The sequence below is a fragment of the Callithrix jacchus genome, chromosome 2 (genome assembly GCF_049354715.1).
Source record: "Callithrix jacchus isolate 240 chromosome 2, calJac240_pri, whole genome shotgun sequence".
Taxonomy (NCBI): domain Eukaryota; kingdom Metazoa; phylum Chordata; class Mammalia; order Primates; family Cebidae; genus Callithrix; species Callithrix jacchus.
In genome coordinates this window covers 129,609,577-129,631,662 of record NC_133503.1, presented here as the reverse complement: position 1 = coordinate 129,631,662, position 22,086 = coordinate 129,609,577, and the positions used below count along the sequence as shown (strand labels likewise).

The window sequence follows — 22,086 nt, the reverse complement described above, 5'->3', positions numbered from 1 at the left end:
TCCTAATAAAAAAGGAAATGCAAACTTAAGAGCTATTGTTAAATTTTGCAACTGGAATGCCTTAGTTAATTTTGGCATTGTTTCAAATAAACGTCAAACTTTTTGAAATCTCCTAAGGAGAGCCTAAATGCATTGCTATCTTATCTTCTTGCCATGCTCATTTAGCATCTCTAAAGTCCAGTGGTCCTTACAATGAGCTCTTCAATTCAGGATATGCCAAATGATCCAAGAAAGAGCCAGGTGGATGAGTCCTGTGTTTTTGTTCAGAAACATAGAAATGAAATATATCAAACAGGGTAGAAAGGACTGTTTGGCACTAAGATAGATGAAAATGGGAAAACAGGACCTGTCTCCATTATTAGAAGACTGGGACAAACTGAATAGAACAGCACCATTTAAAGAATCCCCTGTGATCATGGAAATATTTTATATCTGTATTGTCCAGTATGGTAGCCCCTAACCACAGGTGACTAATAATACTTGAAATGGTGCTAGAATGGTGGGATAATTGATTTTTGAAATTTATTTCATTTTAGTTAAATAGCACATGTGGCTAGTGCTATTCAATGGCACATATTGGAGGATGCAGGAGTAGATTAGGCCTCTGTCGTAAACTAGCATGGGCAACATCTTTACATCTCAGAGTGATCCAGCTATCATCACTCTACTCCTTTAACTTCACAATCTTTCCATTACTATGCAGGAAAAAGTTTCAAAAAATATAAACTCAAAGACCTACGCTAGGCAGACAGCATTTGGAAATGTCTCAATTGTAGGCGAGGTCTGAAGTTTTAATGTAACCCCTTCATAACTAATTTTGTTGACTTTTCTGAAATGTAAAAACAGTCTCAAAAACATTTCTACTTCTGGAATATAATATATAATTATTTGAATCCCATATCCACTCTTCTTATGTATATGTTAATGTATAAAATTGCAGAACAGTCCAAAGTTTATGTAAATGAAAACTTGCTGGCACAGGAAAAATAAAAATAATTATAACCAGGCTCACCTTATGTGAATAGATGGGTGAGGGTGGGTAGGGGGAGCAGAGGTAGAACTTTAGCAAACTAACATCAGGATGCATCTAACCCGTTAAGTGTTCCAACCAATAATGGAGACTCCTTCAACTTTTAAAACGTGTCCTTTAAAGGAGGCTAGCTTGACATATTCTAGCTTGTCTTATGAGTTAAGACAAATCACAGACAGTAGAATAATGAATGCTGAAGTCTACAGAATAAAGTGCTAATGTAATAGTTATGAAAGAGAGCTCAGTCAATATTCTTTTCCTGTAATATTACATTTTGCAGGTACCTTGTGTGTATATATAGAGCAATAGATACTAAATTGGTCAGCCACTTGGAATATATGTTAAATGACACTAGTAAAGTTGTTCTTATTACTAAAATTGATTGGATTCCATTATGTTTTAATGTCTCCCTAATTTAAATCTCTAGACTGTGTAATACATCTTGTCAAATGCTCCTGACATATAGATACCTGCTGCTCAAGGAAAAATGCTATACATTAATCAACGAGTCAACTTAGCAAATCATCATTTTAGATTTTACAATTTTTTTTTGAAATTTCACACAGAACACGTTTCACCTCTGTAACCTAAAAATGTTTATAATGAGTTAAACTAAATTCATGCCATTTTATAGAACACATAGTATTGCATACTGGCAATTTTCCATTATCGGTGCCCCTGAAGAGGCAGAGCCACAGTTGACCTAAAACAGAATTTTAAAGCTCTTTTAATGCTAATCCAAATCACTGGTACTTGACTTGAGATGCATTTTGTTTTTTAACTTCTTCACTGCAGTTTGCTTAGGCTGACATCAAATTATATTGTGGCCCCAAAGCTTCACAAATGTCAGGCTAAGGGTGCTTGGAATTAAAAGTGGGAAATTAAATTACCAGTAATTGAAAATTGACCATTTAAAATGTGCTTATAAACCCATCATCAGGAGGATTCTCTAAGAACCGTATACAAGAGGCTGCTGTTTCTTCAATGGATTTCGACCAGCCACCAAGATTTCCAGCAAAGTAAGGAAGGATGCCAGCAGAAACATGGTTAAAGTAAGATACCTGTTTCAAAAGAAAGCACAATGTTTTAATTTCTCATTGACTTGGAGCTTTTTCAAGCAAGGATCTGAGTCTTGCTGGTGTAGGGGCGGCTAAGATCCTAACTTTTGGGGAACCTTCTGAAATAGATGATCCAAAAGGATGAATTTAGGATTCCCATAATGTGGACACAAATTACAAGATTACAATTAATTAGCACATCTATATAAATTAAGAGATTTTTCTCTATCTGGAGGAGCCAATTAATCTGCAGATGTTTCATCAAACTTACAATGCATGAATTGCTGTCAATAGCACGGATGAGAAATCCAGCACATATGATTTCACTTCTGATGTACTGTGGAGACGGGGGGACCGATGGCAACATGACCGACTTCACTGCCACTGTGTAAGTGTTACTGAAAGAAGACACTTTCTAAGTTCTTGTGAGAATATAAAATAGTTGTTAGAAAATAAACCCTTATAGCTAACCCAGTTAATTTATACAGGTAGAAGTGGAACTAGGAAGGCTCAGATCTTCTAGATGACTGGTCTCATCAGAAAACACTCTCTGGGCTACATTCAAGGGAGGAAGTAGTGTTTTCTGCCTTCGAATTGCATGTACAATACTTTGTGTAACTCCACGAAGCTGGAGTCAACCTCCAAACTGAAGTTTTATTGTGCCCTACAGGGTGGTAATTTCAGCCTCCTTTCCTTTTTAAATTAAAAACAGGCCGGGCACAGTGGCTCACGCCTATAATCCCAGAGCTTTGGGAGGTCAAGCTGGGCTGATCACCTGAGGTCAGGAGTTCAAGACCAGCTTGACCAACATGGAGAAACCTCGTCTCTACTAAAAATACAAAATTACAGGCATGCATTGTGATGCATGCCTGTAATCCCAGCTTCTTGGGAGGCTGAGGCAGGAGAATTGCTTGAACCTGGGAGGCAGAGGTTACGGTGAGTTGAGATTGTGCCATTGCTCTCCAGCTTGGACAACAAGAGCAAAACTGTGTTTCAAATAACAATAATAATAAAATTTAAAAATAATAAAAAAAATACTCACTGTTGTTAAAAGAAAAACTCCCAAACAATAGAGAACCCTGTAGGCTAGAAAATAAAAATCTTCCTCCAGTCCAATTGTACTCCCATCCTATTCTCTACCTTAGAAGTGACCACTACATTTTACTGTATGGCCCTCTAGCCTTTTTAAAATAAATGAATGACACTTATATAAGCAAATGCAACAAAACTTTTTACATAAATATCATTTTACAAACACCAATCTACAATTTGATTTTTCATCTAGCAATAATCTTTGGAGGTGTTTCACTATCAGTGCCACTATAGCTGCTTCACCCATTTTAATGATGGTATGATACTTTGTAGTATGGATCTACCATAATTTATAAGATGTATTTTCCATTTGTTTCTAATATTTTTTCAGTAATAAATGATATGACACTGAACATCTGTTAATGCTCATATGTGTGTGGGATTATTTGGGACACTTCCTCTTAGAAGCTAGATGCCATGCTCTGAGCAGTTCAATGCACATGGAAAAACCATGTCTGGATATTCTGATCGACAGCCCCAGCTGCCAGCCAGCCATGGGGGATGTCTAACACAGTCAAGCTTCTGTGAATTCTAAACCAATTCCTGGTGTTTTACTTGGCTTCGACTGCATTTTTACTAATCATGGAATGTTTCAAAGGTTTACTGAGTATCAGTTTTACATCTACATAGGAAAAAGAACTACTTTAGGATTCTTGCCTTGTGTTTTGCACACAGCTGGCACTTAATAGATGATTGTTAATTTTTAAAACAATAGCTAAAGATTCATCTAGGTACAATTCAAATGAACATAACTGAGGAGCAGAAATATGTACACAAACTTCCTTATTTTCATGTCAACTGTTAATTTCTATCCTATACTATGAAATATTGATAGAACACTTGAACTGCATATACTTACCCATCTTTGAGAGGTTTTCTTCGTGATACGAGGACTACCACGTCTTTGGGTTTGTCATCATTCACTGTAGGACAGGTGATGTAATATAGCTGATCATCTTCACTCACCCAGTCTATGACTTCACAGGACCTGTGTACATAGAACAGTGAAAACGGATATACTTTCTGTCTGCTAAGGCATTCACTTCCTTTATTTGCTTACCTAATCTCATTACTGGTGTCCATATTTGTGCCTTCAGCTCACCTAATCATCCCCATAAAAGCTAGCATCATTGCTCAAGTCTACCTTTCGAAGAACTCTTTGAGGCTGGGAAGAATGGCTCATGCCTGTAATCCTAACACCTTGGGAGGTCGAGGTGGGAAGATCACTTGAGGCCAGGAGTTCAGAACGAGCCTGGGCAATCTTGCAAAACCCCATCTTTACAAAAACATTTTTTTTAAATTAGCTGGCTGTGGCGACGCATGCCTGTAGTCCCAGCTATTTGGGAGGCTGAGCTGGAAGGATCACTTGAGCCTGAGAAGTTGAGGCTGCAGTGATCCATGATTGTGCCACTGCACACCTGCTTGGGTGAGATCCTATCTCAAAAACAAACAAAGAAAAAACAAAAAGAAACCTTCAACAAACAGACAAAAAACACAAGAGCTCTTTGATCAGAAGGAATAATTCTGCATGTAATAGAGAGAGGATGGTGGCTGTCTGACTTCAAATTCATAATTCTCAATACATCAGTGAAAGGCATTGAGTTGTTTTACATAAAATTATTTTTCTCTAGAATCAAGTAAAAACATTGTGAAGACTGGCAAATTACATAGCCCAAGAAGGATTGTTAGATAAAGAAACGTGGTATACTGGAAACAGCACTAACCTTGGAGTCAAACAACTTTCTTTTGACTCCCAGAGTGCCACTTACTTGCTATGTAAGTTGCATTAGGCAAGTCATTTTATTTTTTCATCTATAAAATTTAGATAATGATACATGGGGTTATTGCAAAGAGTCAGTGAAAACACCTGGCACCTGAATCATAGTAGATGTACAAGAAAAGTTAGTTGAATTAGGATTAATTCATCCATTCCCCCATTCATTCAACTTCAATTTGGCTGGAATGTCAAGTGACATAGAGAACAGCGGGAGAAACATTTTTAAAGCATTAACACCAAAGTTTAGGCATTGTTCTTCCTAAAAGCTTTGTACTGGTAGATTATCTACTAAGTTGATGCAAGAAAATTGAGAAGTGTTCCTCTTCCCTCAGAATGATTTATTATGATGGCATTAACTATGATGCATCATTGTGATATGGGAGGCAGGCAGGGAAGTATTGGGTAGAGAAGGGCAGGGTCCCTGGTGAGGGCTCCACCTTTGGGCCTGTGCCCATAGACCTAAATGAGGACAGGCATTTCTGTTCTCACACCTGAAAAGTTACCTTTTGGCCCACCACGCCCCACATCCTGTGCCCGTAAGAAACCTGAGACCCTAGCAGGCACAGACAAAGTGGCTGGATGTTGAGAGGAACAGAGGACCAGAAGAACACACTGCAGACATCAGCAGATGCTGGCAACCATCGATGGTGGAAAGACATGGTATTCTGTCAGGGGTAGTCAGAGGAAAGTCTGGTGTCTGGGCGGCTGGACTCCAGGAGAAGACCACCTTCCCACTTCATCCTCCTTCTGGCTCCCCATCCATCTCACTAAGAACAACTTCCCCACTTAATAAAACCTTGCACCTATCTTCCAAGGCCACATGTGATTCATTTTTTTCCAGTACACTAAGGCAAGAATCCAGGATCCAGAGCACTTTGCAGATGCCACTGCTGCCTGGAGCCTTGTAGTATCAGCCATGGTCAATCTCACTGTGTTCTTTGACGTTGCCGTTGACAGCGAGCCCTTGGGCTGCATTTCCTTCGAGCTGTTTGCAGACGACTTTCCAAAGACAGCAGAAAACTTTCGTGCTCTGAACACTGGAGAGAAAGGATTTGTTTACAAGGGTTCCTGCTTTCACAGAGTTATGTCAGGGTTTATGTGTCAGGTTGGTGACTTCACACACCATAATGGCACTAGTGGCAAGTCCATCTACGGGGAGAAATTTGATGACGAGAACTTCATCCTACAGCATTCAGGTCCTCGCATCTTGTCCATGGCAAATGCTGGACCCAACACAAATGGTTTCCAGTTTTTCATCTGCACTGCCAAGAGTGGTTGGATGGGAAGCATGTGGTCTTTGGTAAGGTGAAAGAAGGCATGAATATCGTGGAGGCCATGGAACGCTCTGGGTCCAGGAATGGCAAGACCAGCAAGAAGATCACTGTTGCCGACTGTGGACAACTCTAATGAATTTGACTTGTGTTTTATCTTAACCACCAGACCATTCCTTCTGCAGCTCAGGAGAGCACCCTTCCACCCAATTTGCTCGCAGTATCTAATAATCTTTGCTCTCGCTGCATTTCCCTTTGGGTTCCATGTTTTCCTTGTTGCCTTCCATGCCTAGCTGGATTGCAGAGTTAAGTTTATGATTATGAAATAAAGACTTAAAAAAAAGAATCCAGGATACAGAAAGCCCTCTGTCCTTGCCATAGGGCAGAGGGTAACTGAACTGCTGCCTGCAGACAGCAAAACTGAAAGAGCACACCGTAACACACGCCCACTGGGGCTTCGGGAGCCGGAAGCACTCACCCCTAGATGCTGCTGTGGGGTTGGGGCCCAAAAACGCTCCCCACAACCTGAGCGTCTGCATGATACCCCCAGGGGTTTGAGCAAAACTGAAGAGACAAGACACACCGCTGTAGCAGGCCGTATGAGGAGGATGAGGGAACTCCTCCCATTTCAACTCTAGCGTCTGTGCAAATGTAACACATGACCCAAGAGATGTTTCACTTTAGTGGTATTAAATGATCTGTTACATGGTATTTCTAAAACTCTATCACAGTGAGCTTTAGAAAATTTAACGATGAGCCTCTATCTTGTCAGGATTAGGAAATGCCTTACATGATAGGAAGCCCATCTCACCAACCCTTCCGTGTCAACAAGGTAGCCGTGAAGCCCAGTAAGGTGCCATAACCAAGGCGGCTGGGCCTCAGCACAGCTGGACCCCATCAGTGCTGTTGGACCCCATCAGTGCCATTGGCGGTGTGCACAGCTCTGTACTGTGTTCCAGGAAAGGGTCAGGGAGTGGAAGAGATTGGATTAGGGATGCAGGAGACAGGGAGGGGCAGGAGTAGGAGATGTAGGCTAATGAGAGCAGGGACATCATCAGGACGGGGAGCAGGCAGGCATGCCTTTCACCTCAGGGCTCACACAGCTTGCCCTGTTAGCTTCTTACCAGGGAGGGTTGCTTCGCAGGAAAGTAAGGAACTGTCAATGAAATATTGTAGGCAGGACAACTGGATAATCACTTCCTCAAGAGCAGTGAGGTTGCATATTAAAGTAGAAGAGTGTAGATTTCAAAGCATGACAGATTTGGGGTTCTATCACTTTATTGCTTGTGCAATCTCGGCAAGTCTCAGAAAATAATGTCAACCTTGAAGTTACTGGTAGAATTACCATAGATGTGGGTAAAACAGGTCAACTCAATGTAGATGATGAGTATAATAATTTTTGTTTTGTGTCTCTCAGTATCATTTGATGTAGTAGTCTGTGCAGAGCCAACTTTATTTTCATTTTAATTTTTGACAGGGTCTCCTGTGTCACCCAGGCTAGAGTACAGTGGCATGATCTTGGCTCACTGCAGCCTTGGCCTCCCAGACTCATGCAACCTCCCACCTGAGCCTCCTGAGTAGCTAGGACTACAGGCATGCACTACCTCGCCCAGCTAATTTTTGCATATTTTACAGAGATGGTCTTTCACCATGTTGCTCAGGCTGGTCTTGAACTCCTGGGCTCAGCTATCCACCTGCCTCAGCCTCCCAAAGTGCTGTGCCTGGGTAAACTTTTAAATTGCTCTTTAATTAATAAAACAATGGGTCACACATTGGACGATGGAGGTGGACTGTTATATGGAGATCATCTTTTACATGATATCAAGGTTGATTGAGAAAAAATTTTTAATTTGTTCTTACACAAAATGGGGGTCCCACAAAGGTCGCTTTGTAAAGTCAGACAAGAGCTGATACGCCAAATGCGCTGGACTTCCTACATGCTTTTCAACCCAAACAGATACAACATCATCCTCTTCCAGAGTGTATATTTTTATCTAAAAGATAACAACAAAAATTAAATTACAAAAGAAAAGTGATGCTTTTACTTTAAAAACCATACACATGTATATATAGTCACAGACCCATTGCACTAACTAAGGCATCTTGTTTCCTGGATGAAAACGAAGCCCCATGCAATTTCTCTTGAAATACCGGAATTTCTCAAGTCTGTCCAGGAGGCTATAGTCCCGTATCCTCTAAACAATATGTGACTTGAGGGTGGGGTATTTAATTATTGGACAGCCGTTCTTTTTCTCGTGAAAAATTTAAAAACCTAGGCCCTTCTCTCCTTGTCTCTTTGTGATGTTTCCCTCCCTTTACCGAGAATATAACCAGACTGCTAGGCAGGTCAGCACCTCATCTCCAAGGCTATAGCTTAGGACACTTTCCCAGGATGTCAGGTGTGTCTTCAACTGGGCCGAGGGGATCCAGGAAGTGAGTTAACCACCTCTAGAACCATCTCAGCCTCTCAGCGGGCCCCCCGAGCACCAAATTTCCTTAGCACAAAGCATCCTTTCATTTCTGAATCACAGAGGCTGGCTCATCCTTCAGAAAGGCTAGTTCCTGTTTTCCTGACACACATTATTCCTTAGTTAAGAGGAGGCATGTTTTGGGGAGCCATTTGACATACGCTTAAGCATTAATGCATCCCTTGCTACTCTGAACTTTTCCTCTACTGTGTTTTTGACAATATCAGAGATGTGTGTTCAGCTTAGAACACATTTCTATCCCTCCCATTTTCTTTATCTCTTTCAGGGTACTTTGAAGTTAGTGTTGAAATTTGCCACCTTATAACCATTCCCATGGCAACAAGCTGTGAGAAGACAAACAAACATGAGGTTAGGACTTCACTGCAGGAGTCAAGATAGAAAAAAATCAGGCTGTAAAGGAGAAACCTTTATTTAAACATAAATATTATCAATAAGAGAATGAAGAAATGAGAAATTAACTACAAGTATGTCAGAAAGGAAACAAGTGATTATTTGCTTATACCATTTAACCTCTCCGAATGAACTTGGTTCCAAGCCTCCCTTTAAATCCAGCCTGCAAAGAAGACATGATTGAGACTGTGAGCACTTACCAAACACAAAGAAAACTATGGATGGGGCTCCAGGTGGCTGGTGAGACTCACCCTACTTAGCATGGGCATGTCTAACTTTGTCCCCGGCACAGGGGGAGTTGAAGGAGCTTCACTGGTATAAATAGAGGGAGATTATCAGATTTATCAGACATCTAACAAGTGCTTGGTGGGAAAATGGCTCTAGGATGGGCCACCAGGGATCTGCAGTCTCAGAGGAGCTGAGGGCAGGTGGCCAGGGTAAACTCCATAGTGCCAGTCCTATTCTGGCCTTAGGGCAGCCATGTTCTACTCTGGTGGAGTGAGATGGAGTGGAATGCAATATTGCACTCATTAAGAGTTGAATTATGTCTCCACCCTTCCACTCCCAAATTCATGTGCTGTAGTTCCAACCTCCTGTACTTTAGAATGTGACCTTATATGGAAATAGGACTCTTGCAGATGTAATTAGTCAAGATGAGGTTGTACTGTGGTAGGATGAGCCCCTTATCCAATATGACTGGCATCCTTATTAAAAAGGGACATTGGACATAGACATGCTTACAGAAGTAATACATGTGATGATAAATGTGGAGATCTGGTGATGTGTCCATAAGCCAAGGAATGCCGAAGATGACCAGAAATTCAGCAGAAGCTAGGAAACAAGCATGGAACAGATTCTCCCTTACAGGCTCAGAAAGAAGCAACCCTGCTGACATCTTGATCTCAGACTACCAGCTTCCAGAATTGTGAGACAAGAGACTTCTACTGTGTCTACTACTCAGTTTGTGGTCCTCTGTTACAGAAGCCCTAGGAAACTAAAACAGCACTTTTCTAGGGAGCTGCTTCCAGGTTGCAGTCACATGCTTCTGCCTCCCATCCTGGAGCCGAACCAAACATCAAGCTAAGTTATAACCACCACTGAATCTGCCCTTACAGAGCTCACTCGACGTATCCAATGCCAGGTACAGTACTGGATGAGCAAATTCAATTGTGATCTTTCCCCTAGAAGCTGAGGGTAGCAGAAAGTCCCTATTGCCCTGCTGTCTAAATCAATGATATTGATGCAAACAAAGTAGACAAGGAAATGCTATAGTTAGTTTTGGTTCTCTTTAAACCCTGCTAAGAAAGGCCCATTTTTACTTAGTAAAAAAATTTTCCAGGAACAATTCTCCAAGAAAATGAATTACCTTTCATGCTTCGGAATGGAGAGGTTCAATTTATTTATTTATTTGTAACCAACTGATATGGTTTGGATTTGTGACCTCAGCCAAATCTCCTGTCGAATTGTAATCCCCACTGTTGGAGGAGGGGCCTGGCGGGAGGTGCCTGAATGTTGGGAGTGGACGTCCCCCTTGCTGTTCTTGTGATAGTGAGTGAGTTCTCATGAGATCTGGTTGTTTGAAAGTGTGTGGCACCTCCCCCTTCGCTCGCTTCCTCCTGCTCTGGCCCCATAGGACGTGCCTGCCTCCCCTTTGCCTTCTGCCATGATTGTAAGTTTCCTGAACCCTCCCCAGCCATGCTTCCTATGCAGTCTGTGAAACCGTGAGCCAATTAAACCTCTTTTCTTTAAAAATTAGCCAGTCTCAGGTAGTTCTTCGTAGCAATGTGAGGATGAACTAATACACCAACTCAAACATTTGCTTTATCATTTGATGGTTGGAGAATTTTATTCTGTGAAATAAAGCTTAAAGCAAGCAGGCTCAAAGTCTGCTGGAGCTTGCAAACATTTTATTAGTGATATCATTTTTTAAATTCTAATAAGACTCTGTTTGATTGTGAATGTCTTATACAAATAGTACAAAAGGGCTTGTAATCCCCACACTGTGGGAGGCCTAGGCAGGTGAATCACCTGAGGTCAGGAGTTTGAGACCAGCCTGGTCAACATGGTGAAATCCCATCTCTAGTGAAAATATACAAATTAGCCAGGTGTGGTGGCGCGTGTCTGTAGTCCCAACTGCTCGGGAGGCTGAGGCACAAAAATCCCTTGAACCTGGCGGGTGGAGGTTACAGTGAGCCGAGATCACACCACTGCACTCCAGCCTGGGCAACAGAGTGAGACTGTCTCAAAAAAACAAACAGTACAAGAGGAAACAACTAAAAATTTTAGAAATTTTGCACCATCTCTTAACAAATATGTTATTGAGACTACACTGTGGGAAAGAGGACAAAGGTGGTTTTTACAGAAGCCTAGGGGAGCCTTCATTTTTCTTGGAGGCATCTGGAGATGACCACAGCGGCCAAGGAGGTGGGGGTCGGACAGGCAGAGCTCTGGGCCCAGCCCTTCCCCCAGCTCCATGAGAACAGTTCCCCTCAACTCTGTTTCCTATACTGGGGGTCTGTCCTGTGTAAAGGTTTTCAGATGGTTCGTGTCATTCTGGCTTTCATCATAATTTTCCCAGTACACCCCAGGTCTTCCTTTAATAAAAAGCTGCTCCTGTCAGGCCAGTCTCCTACGCAATGCTAACTTCCACGAGGAGAACTCGACTCAAACTATCCACTGCCTAGAAAGCCCTGTTTCTCCCTCAGCAATCCACTCCTGACACTATCTTCAAGGAGGTAAGAACGACCTCCTCTCTGAAGTTCTCCCTATACAACTGTCTTCTCTTACTTGGAATTGCCTGTAAAAGCTGACTTTTTTTTTTTTCCTTTTGAGATGGAGTCTAGCTCCATCACCCAGGCTGGAGGGCAGTGGCATGATCCTGGCTCACTGCAATCTCCACCTCGCAGGTACAAGCAATTCTCCTGCCTCATCCTCCCAAGTAGCTGGGACTATAGGTGTATGCCATCACATCTGGCTATTTATTTATTTTTGGATTTTTCACAGAGATGGGGTTTCACCATGTTAGTCAGGTTGGTCTTGAACTCCTGACGTGGTGATCCACCAAGAGCTGACTTTTATGGTTTTAGCACTACAATCTCTCACTTGTTAATAAACGACCTTATAATTATTCTTCACCTGTGTGATGTTTCCAAAATACACCTTTTGTTCCTTGTATTACTACTACAATAAATTCTATCATTATACATGAAGCATGAAATTAGTTAAAACCATAAGCTGTATCCAATTCCATCACATATACTACAATCTTAGACTTTTACCATCCAATTTGTATTGAAAACCTGGAAAAAACATGGTTTTGTTTTTTTTTAGAAACAAGGTCATTTTATGTCTCCCAGGCTGGCCTCAAACTCCTAGGCTCAAGCAACCCTTCTGCTTCAGATACCTGAGTAGCTACTACTACAGGTGGATGCTGTCAGACCCAGCTTTGAGGAAAGTATGATTCTTTTTAAAAAAAAAAATTTTTTTTAGATATTCCTCAAGAAGAGCAACCCCAAGGCACATAATCGTTAGATTCACTAGGGTTGAAACGAAGGAGAAAATACTAAGGGCAGCCAGAGAGAAAGATCAGGTTACCCACAAAGGCAAGCCTATCAGACTTACAGCAGATCTCTCAGCAGAAACTCTACAAGCCAGAAGAGAGTGGGGGCCAATATTCAACATCCTCAAAGAACAGAACCTTCAGCCCAGAATTTCATATCCAGCCAAACTAAGCTTCACAACTGAAGGAAAAATAAAATCTTTTATGAACAAGCAAGTACTCAGAGATTTTATTACCAACAGGCCTGCTTTACAAGAGCTTCTGAAAGAGGCATTACACACAGAAAGAAACAACCAGTATTAGCCTTACTAAAAATATACCAAAAAGTAAAGAGCACCAACATAAAGAATTTTCATCAACGAATGGATCAAACAGCCAGTTTACATCAAATGGCAGTAACCCTAAATTTAAATAGACTAAATCCCCCAATCAAAAGACACAGCCAAAACCCAATGGCATGTTACATCCAGACCTGTTTCACATGCAAGGATACACAAAGACTCAAAACAAAGGGATGGAGAAAGATTTACCAACCAAATGGAGAGCAAAAATAAATAAATAAATAAATAAAAAGCAGGAGTTGCAATTCTCATATCGGATAAAATAGATATTAAAGCAACAAAGATATAGTGGTAAAAGGATCAATGCAACAACTAGAATGAATAGAATTTATTGTAGTAGTAATACAAGAAACAAGAGCTAACGATCCTAACACCCAGATACATAAAGACTTAGATTCAATGAGACGGAAAATTAATAAGGATATCAAGGACTCGAACTCAGATCCGGAACAAGAAAACTTAATAAATATTTATAGAGCTCTCCACTTCAAATACATAAAATACACATTCTTGTCAATACCACATCACACCTATTCATAGGTTTAAATGAAACATTGATTGGCCATTGTTAATACCCATTATTTTTCAGAATAAAGCAATATTTCCGTTCACCCTCCCTCTTTCTCTTCCTCTTTCTTCCTCTCCTTTACTCATTTTTTTTTCTTTCCTTCTCTCAAAAAAAGAAAAAAAAAAAAAAGAAATCAACATGTAAACCTCTAGATCCAGGTCGGCAATGTCTCTCTCATTGCTTGATTTCCTTCCTTCCCTTCCCTTCTTCCCTCCCTCCCTCCCTCCCTACCCCCTTCCTCCCTTCATTCCTTCCTTCATCCCTTCCTTCCTCCCTCCCTTCCTCCTTCTCTCCCTTCCTGCCTTCCTCCCTTCCTCCTTCCCTCCCTTCCTGCCTTCCTCCCTTCTTCCTTCCCTCCCTTCCTGCCTTCCTCCCTTCCTCCTTCCCTCCCTTCCTGCCTTCCTCCCTTCCTCCCAAAAAAAAAAAAATTTTTTAAATTTTTGATACAGGGTCTCACTTTGTTGCCTAGGCTGGAGTGTAGTGGCACGATCTCAGCTCGCTGCAACCTCCACCTCTCGGGTTTAAGTGATTCTCATGCCTAAGCCTCCCAAGCAGCTGAGATTACAGGTATCCACCATGACACCTGGATAATGTTTTATTTTTAGTAGAAATGGGGTTTCACCATGTTGGTCAAGCTGGTCTTGAACTCCTGACCTCCAGTGATCCACCCGCTTCGGCCTCCCAAAATGCTGGGATTACAGGTGTGAGCCACTGTGCCCAGCCAGAAAGTATGATTTTTAACAGGCAACTGTGTTGTAAGAATTATTCCACTAAAAGGTGACAGAAAAAAAATAAAGTCATATTTTGAAATTAAAAACATATAAGCTGTAAAAAGTGGGAGAGAAGAGGAGGAGAACTCTTCAAAAACATTTTTTATCAGATTTTTATCATAAGTATAATCTTTAAAGAAGAAATTCAATGGAAATAACACGAGAATGTTTCTTTATGCAATACCCTCTAGTAAGTATCTACACAAAAATTAAGAATTAATCATTGATAGCCGTCCTACAACACTAGCAAATTTATCTGGATATTCTTCAGGCCACACCCTCCCAAAGAACTGAGGTTTTAGTATATTCTATGAGTTCACTAAATATGTTCTTTCACTTAGTTCCAGACATGAATTTGTTCTTTTCCACTGCTGCTCATGAACGCTCAGATGCCAGCAATGATGAAAGAAGCAGATTTTATATCAGTAGAATTAAACAAACTATTGAAGCATCTTTTATGAAAGAGAAACAAATAGTTTAGTTAAACCTCTGTTTCTGTATCACTGAATGAGGTAAAGACAGAAACTTAACTGGATCCAAATGGGATAAGGAAGACCCTGAAGGATTTAATAATGAGGGCAAAGAAATCATAAAGGGAAACAACCAAAAACAAAACATTCAGAAGAGGTCACAGTCAGCATTGAAAGAATCAACGAAGTAGCATCTGAATTGACTTAGATTTTAAGGTAAAGTAACAATATAATTTATCATCCAAACTGGAACACCAAGACACTGTTCATAGTTACAATGGGATAACAGGTGTAAGCCAGAACTGTCCCAGGAAAATCAGGACATATGGTCATCCTATTTCATAGGCTGCTGCTTCACTAATGATAAAAATCAGTGCATACTGAAATATGAATGGAGCCGAAATGCCGGCATTAGTGAGCATCTCTGAAGTGCCAGGGGCTCCCATGGTCTGGGTGTAGTGGTGAGCAGATCGGCCCTCAGAGAGCTTACAGTCTAGTTAGTGTGGGCATGAGCTTCTGAGGGTCTCCTAATAAACCTCTGAAATTAGACAAAATTAAGATCCAAATGATGTATGTGTCTTTAAACCTGACGGCATGCAAAACACTATCATAGATCGTAAGAGAGATACAAAGAAGGCGAGACAAGGCTTCTTTCTTAAGTTTATGATGTACTTAGGGGAGGAAGACCATGTGTAAAAGTTAAATTTCCATGTAAGGCTTAAATATTAATTTGAGGTAGCTGTGGAAGAAATGTCACAAGATAAGGTATAATTAATTGACAAACTGTTCATCATTTTTAGAGACAGAGTCTTGCTCTACTGCCCAGGCTGGAGTGCAATGATGCAATCGTAGCTGACTAGAGGCTGAAATGCCTTGGCTCAAGTGATCCTCCCAACTCAACCTTCTGGGTAGCTAAGACTACAAGTGTCCGCTACCACAGCAAGCTAATTTTAAATTTTTTTGTAGAGATGGGGGCTCATTATTTTTCCCAGGCTGGTATCAAACTCCTAGCCTCAAGGGATCCTCCTACCTTGGCCTCCCAAAGCACTAGGGTTACAGGCATGAGCCAGCACATTCGGCCAGAAAAATTAATTTTAAAGAAGTCATGACTAAAGGATTTACTAGAAAAAGTAGCTCCTTAAATCAAGCATGGCAGGAGAGGGTTTGTGGAGAAGCATCTGTCTTGATCTAGATCAGGCGGGATTTGGGTAGATGGAGAAGGGGAGGAGAGGGAGACGGGGTGTGAGAACCTTAGCTCAGCGGTAGGAGCTTGCAGGGCATATTTGAAGGACTCCAAATCAACCAGCTGGTAGAGACAGGGCTGAAAAGATGCTTGCCTCTTAGAAACTGTTGCCTCAAAAGATTTTAAAATCTTATTTATTTATTGCATTTTAGGTTTTGCGGTACATGTGAAGAATATGCAAGATTGTTGCATAGGTACACACATGGCAGTGTGATTTGCTGCCTTCCTCCCCATCACCTATATCTGGCATTTCTCCCCATGCTATCTCTCCCCAACTCCCCACCCCCCACTCTCCCTCCCCCATTTCCCCCCGACAGACCCCAGTGTGTGATGTTCCCCTTCCTATGTCCATGTGTTCTCATTGTTCAATGAGTGAGCATGTGGTGTTTGATTTTCTGCTCTTGTGTCAGTTTGCTGAGAATGATGGTTTCCAGATTCATCCATGTCCCTACAAAGGACATGAACTCATCATTTTTTATGGCTGCAAAAAGCAGCAGTAGAAGCAGTAGAACCATCACCACCATCACCGCCTTGATTTGTGATGAGCCATCGATTACACAAATACCTGGAGGCGTCCTACCTTTTCCACAGTGCTGGTCACCTCCCAACCCCTTTTGGCTGCCAGTTTTTTGAGGGCCTCCACATTGCTGTCACTCAGGGATGCCTAGAATAGAAATATTTTTAAAGCTGTGTATGCAATACATAGATGTGTGATCAAATATTTTCTGCTTAAAAAATGGGCACGGTTGGAGGATGTATGTGTCAAGCCCAAGTGATAGTGTTGAGTTTAGAACTAAGCTACAGGCTGGGTGACGTGGCTCACACCTATACCCCCAGCACTTTGGGAGGCCGAGGCAGCCAGATCACTTGAGAATAAGAGCTCAAGACCAGCCTGGCCAACATGGTGAAACCCCATCTCTACTAAAAATACAAAAATTAGCTGGGTGTAGTGGTGTAAACCTGTAATCCCAGCTACTCAGAAGGCTGAGGCAGAAGAATCACTTGAACTCACCATCAGGATGTGGAGGTTGCAATGAGCCAAGATTGCACCACTGCACTCCAGCCTGGGTGACAGAGTGAGACTCCATCTCCAAAAAATTAAAATTAAAAAGAACGAAGCTATAGCTAACATATAATTTCTATCTTGAACCCTTAATTTAGAATTCAGACAAGGTAACTGTATACTTAACAACTGGTATTTTAGTTGGTATCCTGAGTGAAGACAGTGCCTTTCAGTATGACTGCTAATCGATGTGTAATAAGTAAACTTGGATTTCTCTTTACATTTAATGGTCAAAAGTATTCAAATGACTACTACTTTGTTATTGTTTTTATAAAATTGCAAGCTGGTGGGCACAAGCCACAGTGAGATACCAGATGGGACTGTGCCATGCTTCTGGAACATATCTGATGGCAGAGCATCCTGGGTCGAACTGTAAGAAGTCAAACAAGGCTAAGCTGCTGATTGGTAAGCAGTAACTGATAGTCTGGGTTTGTTTCATTTTGACATGACTGGCTGATATAATCCACCTTTTCACATAAGCTTGTAGGCACAACCTAAGCCAGTTAGGCAAGGGGATTTCCATTTTTGTAAAGATGAGAATTTTATATGAAGAGCTCCAAATAATAAAACATCACCTGCTTGCTGATATCCCAGTGTATGGAAAGTGGAACCTCTTTTTTGTGGGAAATAACATATTTCCTGGGGAAAAACAGTAAAATATTAAATGACAGGTTTTTTTTTCCTCTGCGTTTAACCATGACAATAATAGTAATACTTTTCTTGAACTTCCATCAGGAGTGGATATCAGTGGAACAACATGGAAGAACTACTTTCATAAGTCGGTAATCAGCCTTCACGGCCAGGAAACATCAGACCTTCTCTTTTTCCATTATGTGGGAATAGAGACCCAGAGAGGGGCTCTTTGTTATATAACTTGTGAGATTAGAGAAGACTCCATAAAATCATTATACCTTATGTTCCTTACCTGCCTAGGCGAATTCTTTTGCGTGCAATAGCTCCCCAATAGCGTCTAAAATCATCCTTTAATCAAAAAAAGGAAAATGAATAAAATAAAATAAAATCTCTACTATCTTAGTGCTATAATCCTTAAGTATCCTTCTCTTAAATCAGTGAAAAGGGCTAACTGGGATACAGTATCTCTCCGTGAACTGACTTCGTCAAGTCAGAGCCTCTGCCGACTCCACACAGGGCAGCTGCACTGACACAGGAGCAATCCTTCTACTTGTTTGCTTCCTTTTTTCAAAAGTGGAGACGATTATCTTATCTGTTACCAGAATTATACTCAATTCTCACCACAGAGTTTTTAGCAAAAAATTAACACTGGCAATCAGGTAATTTCAGGATGAGGGAAAGATATGGTTCCCATGAACTTGGCACAGTATCAAGAGCTGGAGCTAAGGAAGTGAGAGAAGAGACCCAGAAATAAGACACTGAAGGTGACATCCTACCCACGGCAGCGTGTGGCCCAGTCGAGGTTAGGTCTTCAGGGCTTCCAACATTTGAACAAATGATGAGAGTGATTGGGGGGAAAAGGAAAAGAAAAAAGCCCACTTCACTTTGTGATGCTGAAAAGAGAGAAAAGCAGAGGGAAAGAGCCAGAGAGACTGTTGCTGATGGGAGGAGATTCTGGGTAGAGCTCTCTACCCACAGGTCTGCCTACTGAACCTTGCGTGATAATAACTGACCTTTGAAATGGGTTGGATTCTGGGAAATGTGATGAGATTTTCCTTATCAGCAGCATTGTAGATGAGAAAAGCACTGTTGATGTGACGCCCTCGGCCCTCAGCCCATTCCTGACAGTCAAAGGCCTCCACACGAACTCCAACTTCAACACTGTGAGGGGTGATACAGGGCGGTGGGCAAAGAGGATCTCGGCCTGTTAGGCCTCCTTGCCCACTGTTGCCACCTCCTCCAAGCAACGGGAGGATAAGGGCCTGGGTTTTCTTCTTTGTTACCAGCAAAAATCTGTGTGACTATTAGAATCCATTTTCAGGTCAATGGACTGCCTAAGGGCACTTCCATTTTACTTCCCCACTTTCAAGTGGGAAAAAGGCTAGGAAGGGCTTTAAATACATTCATGAACATATTTTGGCAATGTGAGGAGGGCTTAAATTGTGCCAAAGTCAAGTTTTCTTCCCTAAAAACAGTAAGTCTGTAATTAAAAAATAAACATTGAAATTAGACAGGAAACAGATATTCTTTTTTACATTTAAAAAGAAAGAAATACTAAATCAAATCTTTTCATTGTGTATCAAGAATAATAAAAATAACTGGGAAGTGGTTTGGATTTCATGGTGGTAATACCAGGTCCATTATGAGTTGATTGACCATCTAGTCACTGGGACTGAATGGAAAAGTTAATAATTATACAGGGATGACAGGTATAAACCAGGTCCATCTTGGGCCAATGGGGCATAGGGCTACCCTTATAAGACAAAAACCAGTCCATCACAATTTACTCAGTGTGAGAAGGCCCTAAAAAGAATAAAGGCTTAAAAATATGTTCATGGATTTTGAAAATTACATTAAAAAAATGAAATTTCACTAAAGTAGTTCCTATACTCACCTCCAGGTTGAAATTAAAAATTACATTTGTGCAAGTTTACATTTCTTCATAGCAGCCTAAGAGCTCACTTTACCAGGTCTGAAATGTGTTGTTGACAATGGCAGTGAAGACAAGACGATCTCCAACCGTAGACGGTCCCCGGAACTTAAACATATCTACGGACTTCAGAAAGAGATGCGCCCGACACAGGCGGCTGGGAAGACAGAGGCAGGGAGAGAGAAGAACACATCACTCATTCATTCTTTAAACAGATGCACAGACAAGTCTTCAACCTATTTTCCAAATTAGCATTTCTTTAAACTTGACTGAAATAAGCAACTGGATTGTGTGTGTTGAGAGTGGGTCTGCATGCTATGGGCCAACATCTTGGGAAATCCCATGTCCCCAGCAGTGGGATCTCTACTCAGATGGTGACACTTCTGCTCCTCTGGTAACAGTCCTACTCTTGTCTTGTTTCCTATGGAAGTCCCTTGGAACAACAAACCAGTGCCTTTTGTTCTAATTTGAATTACAGTCACCCTGATAGCTCATGACTGCAGTCCCAAGAGTTGTGATCCAGGATGGAGTGGGGCCCAAGTGAAGGCAGTTGTCCTCACACAATCCTTCAGCTTCACAGTTAATCCGATTTCACCCATAGATCAAAAGACAAGATTTTTCCCCACAGAAAAATTACCTGGCTTGCTACATAAAGCCTGAATGGCTAGGAGATACACATTTTCTAATTTTTGTGTGTGTGAAATTTGAAAATAGTTATATATAATATTGAATTTCAGAAAGTTCCTTCTATAATTTTCCACATTTTGGATTCCCCCACTGTCATCATTCAGTTATTCTAAAGAATTGTGCCAACACCACGTGAACAGACGCTGCCGTAGTTATATTGTAGGCCTTTACAATAGAACATGTTCAGTTGCTTTACTGTCATTAAGAATGACAATCTCATTTTAAAAACAAGGTCGCTTATTTGTGCATAATTTTTAGAAAGAATAACTACAGGTTTCTAACTGTAGTCATTACTACAGACATATTAATAATCAAATTATTTTAATTTGAGGGAAATACAACCTTAACCATTTTCAATGGTTACGAAAACTGTTAGGCGGGCAGATACTATTCAAATGCATTTCCAGGGTACAGAGTGTTCCATAAAGCTGCTCAATTACCTACATCTTTCCATTAAGAATAAAATAACCTTTTTGAAATTGAGGAGTCTTAAAAAGTATTCTTATTCTCTTTTTACTTTCTCTATGTTCCAGTTAATTCTTTGGCCATAATGATTTTTAACCAGCACCTTTAAAGGTCAGACCTAACTGTAAATTGTCTTTAAAAAGGTTTGTATCTAACTGACTTTATTTACTTACTTACTTACTTACTGATTTATAGAGAGGCTGGAGTGCAGCGGCATGATCATAGCTCATTGTAGCCTTGAATCCCTGGGCTCAAGTGATCCTCCCACCTCAGCCTCCCAACTAGCTGGGACTACATGTGCACACCAGCACACCAGCAAGAATTTTTTTTTGTAGAGCCAGGGTCCTACTATGCTGCCCAAGCTGGTCTTGAACTCCTGGCATCAAGCAGTCCTCCTGCCTCGGCTTCCCAAAGTGCTGGGATTACAGGTGTGAACCACCGCGTCCCACCTAGACTGACTCTTTTTAAGTGTGAAGCCTGTCTTCCATATCTATTCTGCATTTACTTTGTCATAAACTATCAAGACAATGAGTTGCAGTTTCACAAGATCAATATTCATAGTTCAGAATAAAGTATTAAAACTGTCATCTTATTTTTATTTTTGAACCAAAGAAACATTCACCGTCAAACAAAAGGACAGGTTAATCCTAAAGTAAGCAAGTAAATGATTTACAAATCATTATAAAAGGCAACATTTTCCTCAGCCCTTTCCTTGATTTCTTGACTAGCCCAAGAACTGGATCTCGGACCCTTTCTATTTTCTCCTCACTGGTCCCAAAATCACATCTCAAAGGTCAAAACCAAGAACCTTGCAGAAATAGTAGCCACTGTCTCCATCCAAGCCATAATCTGGCCACCAAACGTATTTCCATGATGGTTTGCATGGGGTGGGAGGACCAGTTCAATGCTCTGAACAGAGGTGCCCCTCGTGGAAACCGCTCCTTCCTCTTCATCAAAAATGAGATCTGAAAGGTGGAGGTAAACATTAATGATGGTGGAGTGAACCATAGGCCCTGGGGCTACAGCTTTTCCTTCCTGACAGTACATTCAACTCAGATTTATAGAAAAATTAAAGTGTTCTCAAAAGCTTAAAACTGAGCCAATTGACAGGTTCTACAGAGTGACTCTCATCTGAATGGTGAATATTTGCAGTGAATTGAGTTAAGATAACATCAGAAAGGGCCTTTTAGAGACTGTATTCTAGCCTATCGGAATTTTGATGAAAAGAATGGTTACAATGAAACTTGAGT

At 41.1% G+C, this 22,086-nt stretch overlaps 1 protein-coding gene across 2 annotated transcripts in view; it reads right to left on the bottom strand.

Moving 5' to 3' along the window:
* Positions 1-1,544: 1,544 nt before the first annotated feature.
* The window catches only part of ACOT12 (acyl-CoA thioesterase 12), a 64,920-nt gene continuing 44,378 nt past the window's right edge, over positions 1,545-22,086 (bottom strand). The window contains exons 6-15 of one of the 2 annotated variants that reach the window (XM_002744825.7): positions 21,645-21,801; positions 19,722-19,841; positions 18,768-18,915; positions 18,047-18,102; positions 17,697-17,760; positions 16,639-16,722; positions 8,089-8,222; positions 4,040-4,168; positions 2,360-2,486; positions 1,545-2,091 (exon numbers count right to left, since the gene is read on the bottom strand). In XM_002744825.7, coding sequence (XP_002744871.2) covers positions 1,942-2,091; positions 2,360-2,486; positions 4,040-4,168; positions 8,089-8,222; positions 16,639-16,722; positions 17,697-17,760; positions 18,047-18,102; positions 18,768-18,915; positions 19,722-19,841; positions 21,645-21,801 — 1,169 coding nt within the window. In that variant the 3' untranslated portion in view covers positions 1,545-1,941. The remainder of the gene's footprint in view (positions 2,092-2,359; positions 2,487-4,039; positions 4,169-8,088; positions 8,223-16,638; positions 16,723-17,696; positions 17,761-18,046; positions 18,103-18,767; positions 18,916-19,721; positions 19,842-21,644; positions 21,802-22,086) is intronic. The other variant, XM_008991878.4, reaches the window with a different exon arrangement.